General features: G+C 44.7%; 1 protein-coding gene across 1 annotated transcript; it reads left to right on the forward strand.

Annotated features, from left to right (window-relative positions):
- Positions 1–6,328: 6,328 nt before the first annotated feature.
- On the forward strand, positions 6,329–7,258 carry LOC100338115 (olfactory receptor 2M5-like). Its single transcript, XM_008251812.5, has one exon. It carries the CDS (start codon positions 6,329–6,331, stop codon positions 7,256–7,258), a length of 930 nt encoding a protein of 309 aa, XP_008250034.5.
- The last annotated feature ends 9,874 nt before the right edge of the window (positions 7,259–17,132 follow it).

The raw sequence follows: 17,132 nt of genomic DNA on the forward strand, positions 1-17,132 counted from the left end.
CTCAGTGATCACAGTGCCTCATTGCTGCCTTTAGCTAACGTTAACTGTGTGACTTTGGAAAAGCAGATTATCTCCTAGGATCTGCATTTATACACTTTTAGATTTCTTTGAGTAAGATAAAGGAAAACTATTTTTATATGCAAAATAAGCCAGCATCTTTATTGGAAAACGAATTGAATGTTCAATCTAATTATGGTAACAGCAATTTTTTTTGTATACCTGGGTTTGTTGCAGCATTGTTCACAGTGGCCAAAAGGTGGGGCTAATGCAAACACCATAGATAGACAAGTGAATAGAGAAAACGTGGGGGGTACACATAGGAAGGAATGTTACACAGCCTTTAAAGAAGGCAATGCTATCCCATGAAACAGCATGCAGGAATCCTGAGGACTTCAATGCTGAGTCAAGCCAGTAACCAGAGGATAAGTATAGTGTGGGCCACCTCTGTGATACCTGTAGGAGCCACAATCAGGCAAACAGAGGAGGATGGTGGTTGCCAAGGGCTGGAGTGGCATGGAAAGGGGAGCTGTGTATGGATCCAGAGCTTCAGCTTTGTGCAATGACAATGCTACTGGAGCTCAGCTGCTGGGTGTGCTAGCCAACTGTAATGAAGACAGCACATCTGACAGACCAGTCAGGCATCTCAGGAAGGAACTGTGGACCACACCACATTGGTAAAACAGTTTCACAAGTTCAGAGAAGTGAAAGGATCTTAGATATCTATGAATTCACAATGGGGGCTTTACTATATTGTTCTAAAAGTTCATAGAAATGGTCAATTTTCATTTCATACTACAAGGTACATAGCCTCATATTTCATTCACGTATCAAGTTGCAACAATGCAACATTACTGAGTGCATTTACCTCTGTTATATTTACACATCTATCAATTGCCAAATATTTCATTAGAATATTGCATTATTAAGTCTCACATAAATAAAGATGTTTGCTCCTGTATGGTTTTCATTTTAGTTAATTATAGACATGATATAAAAATCCAGGTAATGGGGTCCCTAGATCAAAGCCAGGTACATTTTTATGCTTCCATACCTCTATTTCTTGATTGTCATTCAGTGAGAATGGAGATTCCGGGCCATTTAGCAGACAGTGTCATCCCAGTGAAGGACCAAACTTAGGAACTTCAGTGTATGTAACTGCTTATATTGGAGACAAATCCATAAAGATGATTGCTATCAGCAATACTATTCCCTTCAGAAACACCTATCTCACAACAACAGAACATCCAGAAAGTATGAGAGCTTTGGAAACCATTTAAGAAACTGCATAGCTCAAACAAACGTGAAGCCAACAACAGCCCCAAGTCATTTATTTTTTCCCACAGTGGCTCTCCCCTAAACCAGTGCAATTGTGAGAAAATGCCCAGCATGGGGCCTCTCCCCTGGGGAAAATAGGTGACTGGAACAGTCATCCAACATTCTGGCGTTTCTGTGGGCTACCCAAGGAATTGGCTCCTGTGCTTCTGTACTCAAGTTGCTGACGGAATATTTTGGATGCCCAAGGGCTACTAGGAATAAAGACAAGCTGGATTGCTGTAGCAACTATAGACGCTCCTAAGAGAGATGGGAAAATCTGTGTAATTGGGAAATTTCTTGTACAAACCCAGAGAAAATGTCTAAAAACACTGGAGTCCTTAATTTCTTCTTGGGCTGACAGTGCTGCCCTGTCAGTGTCCAGTCTATAAAGAAGGAATATTTAAATGCCTAACTCCCAACAAAAACTAAAAAGCATATGAAAAAAAGAAATATAGATCGACCAAAGAAAGTAAATCTAGAATCTAACTCTAAAGAGCTATAAGAGAACACAAAGAGAAAACTAAAGTAAAATTAAAAAATGAATAATGTTGAAGCATGAGCACAGAAAGAAACCATGAAAAATCAATAAGCAAAATTGTGGATCTGAAAAATACAGTAAGTTGAAAAATTCACAGAAGAGGTTCAATAGTAGAATCGAACAAATAGAAGAAAAATAATCAGCCAACTCAATGAGCGGTCATTGAAATTACTGAGTCAGACAAGGAGAAAGAATAAAGGGTAGTGGAAGAAGCTGAAGGAACTTACGGGGCAGCACTATTGGAACAACAGAGAAGTGTGGGAGACTATAACACAGAAGGGAGAACAGTGCAAAGACCTCATCTGAAGAGACAACGGCTGGAAACTTCCTGGATGTGGACATCCGCATTCAAGATGCTCAATGGACTAACTTGAGGATAAATTTAAAGAGAATTCCATAGAGAAACATTGTGATTGAACAGTCAAAAAAAAAAAAAATACAAAGGGAGGACCTTAAAGCAGAGAAAAGTGTCTCATCACATTTGAATGAACTTCTGTAACATTTTCAGATTTTTCAGCTGCAACTTTACAGACAAGAAGAATATGGAAGGAGATGTTTACATGGCTGAGAGAAATAAACTTCCAAAACCAACGTGTGTTTGGCAAAAGTGTCCCTGCAGCAGAGACGACGACTTTTCTCATATACAGAAAAGCTGAGGGTGTTTGTCTGTAGATTGGCCTTACAAGAATTGTTAGAGTGCCCTCTCATGGAAACAAAAGGACATTACACAACACAAAAACATGAAAAAAAAATAGAAAGCTGTCTAGTAAAGTGTAGAGACAATACAGCACCTCTCATACTGCAGTGATACATAAATCACCTTTAAATCTTGCATGGAATTTTAAGATAGACTCATAAAGTGATTAGAACTATAAAAGTATACTCATTAGTACAAACTATAAAAAGATGCAATTTGTGACACTGATCATATAAAGTGGGGGGATATGTAGAAGACTAAAATTTTAGAATATTGTTGAAATTAAGTTTATTGTCTAAAATATTTTTTAAAGATTTATTTATTTGAAAGAGTTACAGAGAGAGAGAGAGAGACAGAGACAGAGAGTCTTTCATCTGCTGGTTCACTCCCTAAATGGCCTCAAAGGTGGAGCTGAGTTGATCCGAAGCCAGGAGCCAGCATCTTCTTCCGGGTCTTCCATGTGGGTACAGGGGTCCGAGAACTTGGGCCATCTTCCACTGCTTTCCCAGGCCATAGCAGAGAGCTGGATCGGAAGTGGAGCAGCTGGGACTCAAACGGGCACTCATATAGGATGCCTGTGCTGTGGGGTGGGGTTTAACCTACTGCACCACAGCGCTGGCCCCTAAAATATGTTTTAAAGGTGTGCAATATTTTACATAACCCCATCGTGACCAGACAGAAGACACCTGTAGAAGATACACAAAAGAAAATGAGTAAGGAATCAAAGTGTTGTCACTGCAGAAATACTGGCAAACTGCAGAGGATGGCAGCTAGAATGGCAAGGACAGGTAAAATGCTGTAAGGCAGATAGGAGGCAATCGATAAAATGACAGAAGACAGCACTTCCCTGTTAAAAACTATTTAAATACAAGTGGATTAAACTCATGAATAAAATAGCAGAGAGTGGCTAAGTGGACATTAAAAAAGCAAGTACCAAGTGTGCATGGTATGCAAGTGTCTCACTTTATGCCTGGGAACACATTGAAGCTGCAAGTGAAAGATGCTAAAATGTGCCCAATGCAAAAGCTAACCACAAGAGACTACAAGTCACCACAAGGTCTCCAGGACACAAAATAGAATGTGTAAACAGTTATCATATGAGAAAAAAGAACGTTAATAAGGAGTAAGGATCATCCCATTAGGAAGATATGATAATTATATATACATCTCATCAGAGAACCCACATATATGAAGCACACGCTGACAGAACTCAAGGGAGAAATAGACACTGGCATAATAATAATAGAAGATTTCAGTCCCTCACAGTCAGTAACGGAGAGAACAGACAGAAGATCAATAAGGAAACAGTATTTGAACAACACCACAGACTGATCGCACCTGACAGATCTATGACAGAACATGCCAGCCACCAGCAGGATGGGCTTTTTCTCAGAGCACACATGGAACATTCTCCAGAACAGATCACATGTGAGCCTACAGAACAAGCCTTCACAAGTTGGGAAGACTGAAATCGTACCAGGATATCTTCTGAGCATAACGGAATGGCCCTAATAATCAGTGATAACAGAGCTGGAAATGTCAGAAATATGTGGGACTTGAACGACAGACTGTTGCAAGAATATTTTGCAAAGGGATAATTCGTGGGGTAAACTAGGAAATAAGTAGAGAGACAAGTGAAAATGAAAATACAACACACCCAAACTTTTGGAATGGAACGAGATCAGTACTAACGATGTTTATGGTGATAAATGCCTACATTAAATATTTTAAATCAATAAGCTAATTTTATGTCTCAAGGCACTAGAATAGAGAAAAATAACTAAAAACAGATAGAATGAAGGAAATAATAAAGAATAGAGCAGAAAGAAATGAAACAGAGAATAGAAAATACACATATATCTGAAAAGACCCAAGTGTTAATGTAAAAAGTGTCAACAGGGAGCAAGCGTTTAACCTAAATGATCCAGATGCCTGCATCCCACAGTGGAATGCCTGGATTTCATCCCCAGCTCTGGCTTCAGACTCTACCTTCCTGCTAATTCAGATGCTGGGAAACAGTGGTGATGGCTTCAGTAACTCGGAATTCAATGGACACCTGCATGCAGCTCCAGCTCCTGGCTCCAGCCCCAGCATTTGAGGAGGAACCAGGGGACAGGAGCTCCACCTGTCTGTTTCTCAACCTCTCTACCTCTCAAATTAACAAATAAAAAAATTTCAAAAGCCAACAAAATGGAAAAACTTTTATTTAGGGGCAGGCACTGTGGCACAACTAGTTAACACCCTGGCCTGAAGTGCTGGCATCCCATATGGGCACTGGTTCGAGACCTGGCTGCTCCACTTCCAATCCAACTCTCCGCTATGGCCTGGGAAATCAGTAGAAGATGGCCCAAGCCCTTGGGCCCCTTCACCGGCATGGGAGACCTGGAAGAAGCTCCTGGCTCTGGGCTTCAGATAGGCCCAGCTCCGGACGTTGCGGCCAACGAGGGAGTGAACCAGCAGATGGAAGACCTCTGTCTCTCTGCCTCTCCTCTCGCTGTGTAATTCTGACTTTCAAATAAATAAATAAATCTTTAAGAAAAAGGAAAAAAAATTTAGACTAAGAAAAAAGTAACAAAATCAGAAATATTAGAGCTGATAGTACAAAAATCAAAAAATGATAAGAGGTTATCATGGATAATTATAAGCCAATAAGTTAAATAACCTAGAAGAAAACAGAGAAATTCCTAGACACATACATTCCAGCAAGACCAAGCCAGGAGAAAAAAAATTCTGAATGTATTAAAACCAGTTAGTACATTGACTCATTAATCAAAAACTCCTCAGTAAGGAAAAACTCACGAGTAGATGGATTCACATGAGGATTCTACCAAAAATTTAAGGAAGAATTAACTGTAACAGGACATAAAATCAGCACATAAAAATCAGTAACATTTCTATACATCAATGGTGAAAACTATTACATAGACAATGACTAAAAAAAATATAAAGTAAAATGCCTGGAAACAAACTTGAGCAATAAGATGAAAAATCTCTGCAGTGAGAACTGTAAAATGTTGATGAGAGAAACTGAAGAGAACACAATTAGGACGTTACCTCAAGATTACGGATTAGAGCAAATCCAAAGATAGCTACAAATTTCACCTCTGCTGCTGCTGCTTGTCCGTGTAATTTTCATTTTATTTATTGTATTTCTCAGCCTGGTATTTCTACTTCATATTTTTATTATTTCAATCTCTGTTAAATTAATCTGCTCCAACTCTGAATAATCCCTCTGTACTTTCTTGAGGTTGTTTACATTATTTTAAATAACTAGCTTGAACTTAGTACGTGAAATGGAATAAGCAGCTGACATAATTTGGCTGATAATGAAAATTTTTCAATTCATTCTGTGAAAGGGCCTAAAGGACTCTCAGCAGATGCTCTCTGGAGTAGAGGCAGAATAGGATCCTCACAACAGGAACACCCAAGACTTGAGGGAACCAGGGTCTAGAACATAGAAAATTCCAGAATGCAAGGGAAAGAACTGTTGACTTAGAAGTTATTGTCAGTCAAAGGAACTCAACACCAATTCTCCAAGATCATAACAACTGTAGGATGTGCCTTTGGTTATTTCTCATAAGGGTACTTTGATTTGATGGAGTCGTTCTTAATGTCTCCTTTACGGGAATATTGAGTTGCACAGCCTTGCCATGGGCCATGGGTGATGGAGAAGAGGACGCTGGCCAGGAGACAAAAGCTACTTCAGTGAAGCACCACATTCCCTGTGATATTATTCTCTTTGTAGATTTTCAGTCAAATAAGAAAATATCCGAGAAACCATGGACCAGGACAATCAAACCTCAACTGATTTTATCCTTCTGGGATTCTTTCCTGAGTTCAGGTACCCTGACCTCCTCATCATCCTACTCCTCGTCTTCTACATCCTTGCCTTGGCAGGAAACTCTGTCCTCATCCTGCTCATTGGCCTGGACGCCCGCCTCCACACCCCCATGTACTTCCTGCTCAGCCAGATGTCTGTCATTGATTTGATTTTCATCCCCAGCACAGTCCCCAAGACAGTCGCCAACTACTGCACAGGGAGTAAGAGCATTTCCTTCTTTGCGTGTGCTGCTCAGATGTTTTTCTCCCTCTCCCTTGGCCTTACTGAGTGCATGCTCCTGACCTTCATGGCCTACGACCGTTACGTGGCTGTCTGCAGGCCCCTGAGATATGCAGTCCTCATGTGGCCTGGGGTCTGTCTGCAGGTGACTGCCTTAGCCTGGGTTGGAGGTGCCCTTGGAGCTCTTGTCAACACTTGGTACCCATTGAGTTTTCCTATCTGTGGCCCCAGGGTGATTAGTCACTACCTGTGTGAGATCCTGGCTATACTGAGAATGTCTTGTATAGACACATCAATCTACGAGATGGTGAAATTTGTGTCAACCGTCACGTTTCTCCTGATCCTCTTTAGCCTCATTCTGGCCTCCTACATCCTCATCTTCCTCACTGTTCTCAAGATGAACTCTCCCAAGGGGAGGCACAAAGCTCTGACTACCTGCTGCTCCCACCTGACAGTGGTGAGTCTCTTCTTTGGTCAGGCCATGTTCGTCCACCTGACACCAGATTCTTCCCACACACCTAAGCAAGACCAGATAGGAGCTGTGCTTGGCACGATTGTGACCCCCATGCTGAACCCCCTCATCTACAGTCTGAGGAACAAGGAAGTGTTGGAAGCCCTAAAGAAGTGCATGGGAAGGTGTTGTGACTGAAAAATGTCCTCGCTCCCCACTGTCGCTCTCAGAAATGCCCCATCCTCAGTCTTAGGCATATCCGTGGTCAATTCAAATCCTAAGGTGCTGTTCTTGTCACATGGAAACACAACATGGTGCAGGAGCAGAGGCATATCAGCGTTCACACACAATGGCATTTGCTTGTCAGTGTGCTGTTGCTCTGAGAGTCATAGTGGTGACTGTGGTTACTTATTAGCTTTTGGGGAATTTGTGTTGACATTGCAGGTAACACCTGTGCAGAAATTAATGGTCTCTATCTCTTATTCCAACATCAGTGTATTGGATCACATTGTCAAGAACTGACTTGTGGTGAGTGTGTTTTCCTTGGAGTAAAAGACACCATTTGCAGTGCTTGTATCCCATACTGAAGTGTTCTGTCCCCAGTTGTAACTTCCTACTAACGCATGCCTTGGGATGCAGCAGGTGACAATTGGCTTCCTGACACCCAGGGAGGAGATCCAGATGGAATTTCCAGCTCCTGGTTCAGCCTGGCCCTGTCCTGGTCACTTTTGGCACTTTCAGTGGGCCAGTATTTAACCCATAGTATCCACCATTCATGAGCAGGTGGAACCCTCCCTTTTCTCTGTCCAAAGGAGCGGGAGATGAAGAAAGTGGTAACATAGGACAGATACAGTGTCTCCTGTCTCTCTTTTTCCTACAGAAAGAAACCCAGTTAGAGGAAAGTGTGGTAGAAACTTCATGAAGTGAAAACAGACCCAGAGAATTTTGCAGCTAGCAACCCACGCCTAGACACAGTTGAGTGTAGAGTGAGGAAACCAGGATACAGTAGGTATAGAGTGAAGGATCAAGGGCACTGCAGGAGGAAAGTAAGGGATCCAGGATACTGCACGTATAGAGAACAGGACCCAAGACTGAGCAGTTACAGTATGAAGCAGAAATGGTCCAGCTGGGTATAGAGTACAGGACCCAGGAGAGATCATATGCAGACTCAAGGAGCCATGATAACTCTGTGTGTAGAGTGACTGACAGAGGATAAAACTGGTGTAGCATGAAGGACCCAGGATAGAGTAGGTATAGAGTTCAGGACCCAGGATATATCAGGTACAGACTGAAGGAGCCATGACACATCCAGTTCTGCAGAGTAAGAGACCCAGGAAACAGCTGGTTGTAGAGTGAAGCAAACAGGATACATCAGGTGCAGAGTGCAGGCTCCAGAACAGTAGGTATAGAGTGAGTGATCCAGAGTACAGCAGGTGTACACGGAGAGACCCAGGAAGCAACTGGTGTAGAATCAAAGGCCCATGATATTGCAGGTATAGAATGAGGGACTGAGGATACAGTATGTGTAGAGTGAAGGACCCAGAATAGTGCATAGACTGAAGGAGCCATGATACATTTGGGTGTAGCTTGATGGACTGAGTGAGGGGCCCAGGACACAGCAGGTGTAGAGTGAGGGGCCCAGGACACAGCAGGTGTAGAGAGAGGGGTCCAGGGCACAGCAGGTGTAGAGTGAGGATTCAAGGACACAGCAGGTGTAGAGTGAGGGGTCCAGGGCACAGCAGGTGTAGAGTGAGGGGCCCAGGACATGGCAGGTGTAGTGTGAGGGACCCAGGATACAGCAGGTGTAGAGTGAGGGGCCCAGGATACAGCAGGTGAAAAATGAGGGAACCAGGACACAGAAGGTGTAGTTTGAGGGGCCCAGGACATAGTAGATGTAGAGTTAGGGACCAGGAGACAGCAGGTGTAGAGTTAGTGATCAGTACACAGCAGGTATAGGGTGAAGGATCCAGGATACAACAGGTCTAGGATGAGGGACCCAGAATATAGACAATGTAAGTGAATGACAAGGATACAGCAGGTATAAAGTGAGAGGCCCAGGGTACAGCAGGTGTAAAGTGAGGAACCCAGGACACAGCAGGTGTAGAGTGAGGGGCCTAGGACACAGCAGGTGTAGAGTGAGGGACCAGGATACAACAGGTATAGAGTGAGGGACCCAGGATATAGACATGTCTAGTGAATGATCAGGATACAGCCGGTATAGATTAAGGGGCTTAGAATAGAGTCTGTGTTGATTTAAGGATGCAGGACATAGCAGGCTTAAAGTAAGGGACCAAGAAGCTTGGTGTCCACTCTGGACCATGCGGTGTTCACCAGGGTGTTGCCTAGGACTGCTTCCAGGTGGCAGGTGGGCATCCCTGGGACAGATGGCTGGGATTTGTGGCAGCAGGTGAGTGTTCACAGATTTCCCGAGCATCAGAGGACACCAGTGAACTCCACCCAGAAGACTCATCACCAAACAATGGACTTGGCTCTGCAGGGTCTCACTGAGGTCCAGGGTCCCTGCTTATGGCAGAAACACCGTGTCCCTCTGCACCAACATGAGGTCACTTAGGCAGCCAGGTGCCATCTGCTGGTGGAGCTCAAGAGAGGCAAGACGTCAGGACACATCCTTTTCCAGAGATGCACAATCAGAGACCATGCTGCCCTGAAATGGAGTTCAGGGACCTGCTTCCTCCCATGGAAGAGTGGCTTGAGTCAGAATGGCCCTCAAGGTGAGCACTCCTCTCACCTGTTAGTAGGCTTGGTCTAGTTACAGGCAACTGGAAACTATAGGCCACTTCTGGAAAGAAACTTGCAAAGCCACACACTAGTGCAGTGTTCAGCTTTGAGGAGACACCCTGAGCTCCTGGTTACACATCCATCACAACAAAGCCTAACAAGGGCACAGCAAGAAGGGGAGATTTTTTAATAATCTCCCTCATGACTGTATGTAGAATAGACCTAAAAGATCAAATGTTTTTCATGTGGTGGAATAGGGTAGCTTATCATGCAAATGTAATCAATACTGTTTCTCCAGGGCAGGCACTGTGGCGCAGCAGGTTAATCCTCTGCCTGCGGCACCTGCATCCCATATGGGTGCTGGTTTTAGTCCCGGCTGCTCCACTTCTGATCCAGCACTCTGCTGTGGCCTGGGAAAAGCAGTAGACGATGGCCCAGGTGCTTGGGCTCCTGCACCTGTGTGGGAGACCCAGAAGAAGCTCCTGGCTCCTGGCTTCAGATCCACCCAGCTCCAGCTGTTGTGACCATTTGGGGAGTGAACCAGAAGATGGGAGATCTTACTCTGTCTCTCCCTCTCACCGACTGTAGCTCTGCCTCTCAAATAAATAATAAATAAAATCTTCCAAAAAACTTTAAAAATATTGTTTCTCCATGTACTTGCTATTAATTGGAGAGGAAAAATAGTAATGATAAAGTAGGGAAATGTGTATAACCTTAGCCAGGGAATCAGACTTACCACCCACTGGGAGGGAAATAAGAGTCAGCTTCCTCCATCTATGATGCCACTGATGGTGCCTTCCAGTCCAACCACAGAGACGTAATTTAACCAAGAGGAGAATCCATGAAAACTGAGGATTCTAGAAAGCTGTTGACCCCTATTCCTCAAAAATACCAATGTCATGAAAAGCAAACACTTCCAGCCATTAAATTAAAGGATATTGAACTATGAAGCTAAATGCAGTATAAGATCCTGGGCTGAAATCACTTAATAGGAATAAAACTTATATAAAGGGCAATGTTGAGAATTTAACAAAACTGGAATAGAAATTGCAGATTAGTAAAAGTAACATCACAATTTTTTAATTCTGCAAATTTGTTAGCTGTTACATTGTTATCCTCACGGGCTAGACTTGCTATTAGGAAATATAAGGATACTCCAAAAAGTTCATGGAAAAAAGAAATTAAAATGGAGGTTTTGGTGAAAACATTTTGAAATCCATGCATAATTTTTCATAATGCATAATTATAGATTTGAACACACATAACTGTTCTCTCCAAGGGAAGGGTTGCAATTGTGGTAGAATCGATGGTTTAGTGTTAGCCTTCTGAGTGTCCTCTCCCATGCAAACACTATGTGCTTCAACGGGAGAGGGTTGATGAGGGTGGGTGGTTACAACGGCAGCCAAGGGCTGGAGGCAAGGCTGGGACCTGGGATGGAGCAGTGCTGTCACCCAAGGAGCAGGATGGTTACCTGGAGCTACGTGAGGCCCTTCCTGCTGAGCTGGTGAACCCTCTGCTCTCCTGGCTGCTGCCACTCCACCTGCTCTGGTCACGGGTGGTGACTCAGTGACCCTGACACCTAGAACCAAACGTGCTGCGGAAGCTGCCTTCAGCCTGTGGTGGCTGCAGTCTTGAGCATTGCCTACCACTGCCACAGCTGCCAGACGCCATCACCACAAGTGAAAAAAAAGACACAATTCCTTTCTTCTTCCCACTGTCCAGTGTCCCTCAGAGCCCTGTGGGAGACCACGTGGCAAAGCAGTGAGGACAAGAGAGCAGTTGCTTCCTTCTGCCTTTCTGTCTGGTCCTAATTGCCTGGTACACTCTGTATGGTCAATAAATATTCGTATGTTGAAGGCACGATACAGTTTCTAGAACTTTTTTTTAACTAGGTGATTGTATTATGGTTTTTTCTTTTTTTCTAACTCCTGTTTTTTAATGTTTATTGCAGCTCAATTCACAATAGCTAAGACCTGGAATCAACCCAATGCCCATCAACAGTAGATTAGATAAAGAAATTATGGGACATGTACTCTATAGAATACTATACAGTAGTCAAAAAATGAAATCTGGTCATTTTCAACAAAATGGAGGAATCTGGAAAACATCATGCTGAGTGAATTAAGCCAGTCCCAAAGGGACAAATATCATATGTTCTCTCTGATCGGTGACAACTAACTGAGCACCAAAGGGGAAACCTGTTGAAGTAAAATGGACACTTTGAGAAACAGTGACTTGATCAGCCCTTGTCCTGACTGTTGATGTACAATTTAATACTTTATCCATTTTAGTATTTTTTTGTTCTAGTTAATACTATTGGTTGAACTCTGTAATTAACACACAATTATTCTTAGGTGTTTAAATTAAACTGAAAAATGATCCCTGTTAAATATGAGTGGGAATAAGAGAGGGAGGAGATGTACAATTTGGGACATGCTCAATCGGACTTGCCCCAAATGGTGGAGTTAGAAACATGCCAGGGGATTCCAATACAATCCCATCAAGGTGGCATCTACCAATGCCATCTCAATAGTCCAAGTGATCAATTTCAGGTCAAAATTGATCATATTGATAGGTCTCAGAGTCAAAGGGATCACACAAACAAAACTAGTGTCTGCTAATACTAACTGATAGAATAAAAAAGGGAGAGAACGATCCAACATGGGAAGCGGGATACACAGCAGACTCATAGAATGGCAGATGTCCTAAACAGCACTCTGGCCTCAGAATCAGCCCTTAAGGCACTCGGATCTGGCTGAAGAGCCCATGAGAGTATTTGAGGCATGGAAAGCCAAGACACTCTGGCAAAAAACAACAACAACAACAAAAACAACAACAAGAACAACAAAAACAACAACAAGAACAATAAAAAACAAACACCTAAATGAAAGATCTCTGCGAGTGAGATCCCAGTAGAAAGAACGGGCCATCAAAGAAGGATGTACGTTTCTCTGTAGGGAGGAGAGAACTTCCACTTTGACTATGATCTTGTCTAAGTAAGATCAAAGTAGGTGAACTCAAAAGGCTTCCATAGCCTTGGCAACTCACGACTAGAGCCTGGGGAGATTACTGATGCCATAAACGAGAGTGTCAAATTGTTAAGTCAACAACAGGAGTTACTGTGTACTTAATTCTCATGTAGGATCTCTGTCTTTAATGTGTTATCCAATGTGAATTAATGCTATAACTAGTACTGAAACAGTATTTTACACTTTATGTTCTGTGTGGGTGCAAACTGATGAAATCTTTACTTAATATATGCTAAATTGATCTTCTGTATATAAAGAGAATTGAAAATGAATCTTGATGTGAATGGAATGGAAGAGGGAGCGGGAGATGGGAGGGGTGCAGGTGGGAGGGAAGTTATGAGGGGGGAAGCCATTGTAATCCATAAACTGTATTTTGGAAATTTATATTTACTAAATAAAAGTTTTAAAAAATTATTTATTTGAAAGAGTTACAGAGAGGGAGAGGCAGAGAGAGAGAAAAAGGTCTTCCATCCACTGGCTTACTCCCAAATGGCCACAACAGCCAGAGCTGAGCTTATCCAAAGCCAGGATCCTGGATCTTCTTCCAGGTCTCCCATGTGGGTGCAGGACCCCAAGGACTTGGACCATCTTCCACTTCTTTCCCAGGCCATAGCAGAGAGATGGATAGAAAGTGGAACAGCTAGGCCTTGAACCAGCACTCATATGGGATGCCTGCACTGCAGGTGGCAGCTTTACCTGCTACACCACAGCACCAGCCCCTGCATTATGGTTTAAAAATTTTCATTGGATAAGTTTGCACTTTCAAGATTTTTAAGTCATGTCAGTATTTAAAATAAAAACAAATACTTTAAATTCAAAACTAAAGTGACGTAGATGGCAAACAAGTGACAGAGAGAAGCAGAGTACAATCAGCAATGTTAAGAGCAAAAAAAATGATGGCATGGAGGAGAGGTCCTCAGGTTTCAACTTGACCATGGTACGGACGAGGTGTCTTTGACACATCAGTTGAACGCTGATATTCAGATTTGGTACTTGTAAAGATAAGAAGGAAAATAACAGGATCTTGTAAAATCTTCTTGAAGATGAAATGAGGCTACTCACATGCACACATGCATACACACACATGCACATACACACATGCACACAGGGAGTATTTCTGTAAAGTACAGCAGGTGAAGGCCGTGTGTTAAGGAACTCGCAGATTTCATCAGTCAGACCTTGTTGGTGATGGTGAGATTAGAGATTACTGCTACAATCAGTTAAGACTCTGAGAAAATGAAGAAAGACAGGGATCTGTGAGCACCGCTGGCTCTTCTAATTGCACTGCTCTCCAAAGCCCCAGAGGTTGCTTATTAACAGAAAACCTTCATCCACTCCTGCAACGGGCACAAACAGGGTGATGTCACTTTCCCACTTCTGTTGTGCATTTGGTCCAGCCTGGCTCCGTGAGGCTGCAGATGAGGCTCAAGACACCCTCTAAGTGAGCTCAACCAGATGGGCAGGCAGTGCTGCAGGAGCAAGGTGTCGCCGCTCTTGACTTGCTCCGCATTCTGCTGACTCTTGATGGTGCTTCCTCGTGTATTCCCTATCACCTGTTTTTGTGGAGTAAAAATGCTTTCTCCTCAACAGTTTTATTTTCTTTATTAGTTTGTTTAGATTTATTTGTTTGAAAGTCAGAGCTACACAGAGAGAGAAGGAAAAGCAGAGAGAGAGAGAGAGAGAGAGAGAGAGAGAGGTCCTCCATCCACTGGTTCACTCCCCAACTGGCAGCAATGGCCAGAACTGAGTCGACCCGAAGCCAAGAGCCAGGAGCATCCTCTGGATCTCCCACATGAGTGCAGGAACCCTAAGGACTCCGGCCATCTTCTACTGCCTTCCCAGACTGCAGCAGATAGACTGATCGGAAGTAGAGCAGTTGGGTCTCGAACTGTCACCCATATGGGATGTGGGCACCACAGGCGGCTGTTCCACCTGATTCGCCACAGTGTCAGGCCCCTCCTCAACAGTCTTATAGAGGAATCACTACAGCACAAACATGAGTGCCGGTGATGCCATGAGTCTCAGATGTACCAGATTTCAAGCCAAGGCATCAGATTCACTAACAGTGCCGGACTCTGCAGCCCACAGGTGGAGAATCTGGCCTGGGTGTCACAGGGGAGCGGGAGGACAGGCAAGACCACACCTTTCTTCTGCTTCTCCACCTCCCCTTGCTCTTCCCGGTTCTCCTCCCTCTGACTCCCTGCTGTCCTGTCTCTGTGGTCCCCTTCCCACCCCCAGGGAAATGCCACTATGTCCCAAGGGGCACGGAGACCAGTCCCTCACGCCCTGCTGGGCCCCCAGTGCCCCTGCCTCAGAGGCTGCCCCGAGGAAGGGAAGAAGGGTGAGGTGCAGGGTGGCAGATCCCCATGGACACTGGAGAGCAGAGGTTGCAGTGCTGGTCTCCTGGAGCCAGGCCGTGCAGTCCCCTGTTACACAAGCACCTTCTCCCGTTAACCTGCACCCACTCCACCTGGAGGCGGTGACTCTGGCAGAGCCACCAGAGGAAACTGGCTGAGACCTTGAGCCTGACTCGGCCACCACCCTTGGAAGGAGTGAGGGTCATGGGCCATTTCCAGCTCCACTTCATCCTCTAGAGGGAGGCAGTAGCTTTCCCTCTCCCTAGGCAGGGGGACCAATTCCGCAAACAGGGACAGCGTGACCCAGGAGAAACGTGCATACACAGTGGTGCATTGCAGCACCAGGTTTGCTAGCAGGCCCTGAGCTCTTTGCCCACTGTGCAGCTGCTGGGGGAAGAACCAGTATAGGACCTGGAATCAGTACAGGAGGAAGGGTATGAACATGACCTTCTAATTCTTCAATAAACTGGGAATTCTTCCATAAACTTTGAAGTCTCCAATAAAACTGTGGTCCCTTCCTAGAGAAAAACACACTGTCCTTGGCCGGTGCCATGGCTCACTAGGCTAATCCTCTGCCTGGGGTGCCAGCACCCTGGGTTCTAGTCCCGGTTGCTATTCTTCCAGTCCAGCTCTCTGCTGTCACCTGGGAAGGCAGTGGAGGATGGCTCAAAGTGATTGGACCCTGCACCCGCATGGGAGACCAGGAGGAAGCACCCAACTCCTGGCTTCGGATCGGCACAGTGTGCTGGATGTAGTGGCCATTTAGAGTATGAACCAATAGAAGCACACAACAACACACTGTCCTGCACTCCGGAGCTGATGGCTCTCACAGCCTGGTTCTCTTCCTGGAGCTGCCCGGCCTGCCTCTCACCTGTCCCGTCCCTGCTCACTGTCAGGCAGGGCTTCCCCGACCCATGCTGCACCACCCCCACCTCAACCCCAGGTTTCCTGCCTCGGCTCCCAGAACACTTCCATGTGCTTCCTTGTTATTTTTAACTAACATCTCTTGTTTTCTATAGTTGTTTTTACTTAACAGCATGGAGTCCTGGTCAGCTCCATGCCTGTGCCTGCTGGAAAGGTAAGGACACTCTTTTTTTGGATAAATTAGTGCATTTCAGATTCCCCTGGGAAAGAGGGGACAGGAGAGCTGGTGCAGGCCTTGGGCTCTATCTCACACGGAGGTGCTCTCTTAGCCTTTTGTGGAATCTCCACCTTGTTCTTCACAAGGGCCCTGTTCACAGGGTACAGTCTGATCTGCACACCCTTCCCAGCAATTAGATTTTTTTATGATAGCCATCTTTTTTTAAAAAAATTATATATTTATTTATTTGAGAGATAGTGTGACAGCCATACGGAGAGACAGAGAGACAGAGATCTTCCATCTGCTGGTTCACTCCCCAATGACCACAATGGCCAGAGGTCACCTGATCCAAAGCCAGGAGCCAAGAGCTCTTTCCAGATCTCCCACATGGGTGCAGGGGCCCAAGCATTTGGGCCATCTTCTGCTGCTTTCCCAGGTCACAGCAGAGAGCTGGATTGGAAGAGGAGTGGCCAGGGACACAAACTGGTGCACATACGGGATGCTGGTGCCACAGGTTGGCAGAGTCTTGCCTGTTGTGCTATAGTACTGGCCTCTAGCCATCCTTTTTAAAGATTATTTATTATAAGGCACACATACATACACCCACAGATATCTTCTATCCACTGGTTCACTCCACTAATGTCACAGTAGCCAGGACCATCTGGGTCTCCCACGTGGGTGGCAGGGATCAAGCACTTGGGTCATCCTCACTGCTTTCCTAGGCCATCAGCAGGGAGCTGGATCCTAACTGAACAGCTGGGGCTCAGCTGCACTCCAACGTGGGTGCCCATGTTGCAAGCAGAGGCTTAGCCTGCTGCGCCATCACACCAGCCCGAGAATGGCCATCCTGAATTGCGGTTTGACCT

The sequence above is a fragment of the Oryctolagus cuniculus genome, chromosome 6, assembly GCF_051225735.1.
Source record: "Oryctolagus cuniculus isolate XC-2025 breed Fujian yellow rabbit chromosome 6, ASM5122573v1, whole genome shotgun sequence".
Classification (NCBI taxonomy): Eukaryota; Metazoa; Chordata; class Mammalia; order Lagomorpha; family Leporidae; genus Oryctolagus; species Oryctolagus cuniculus.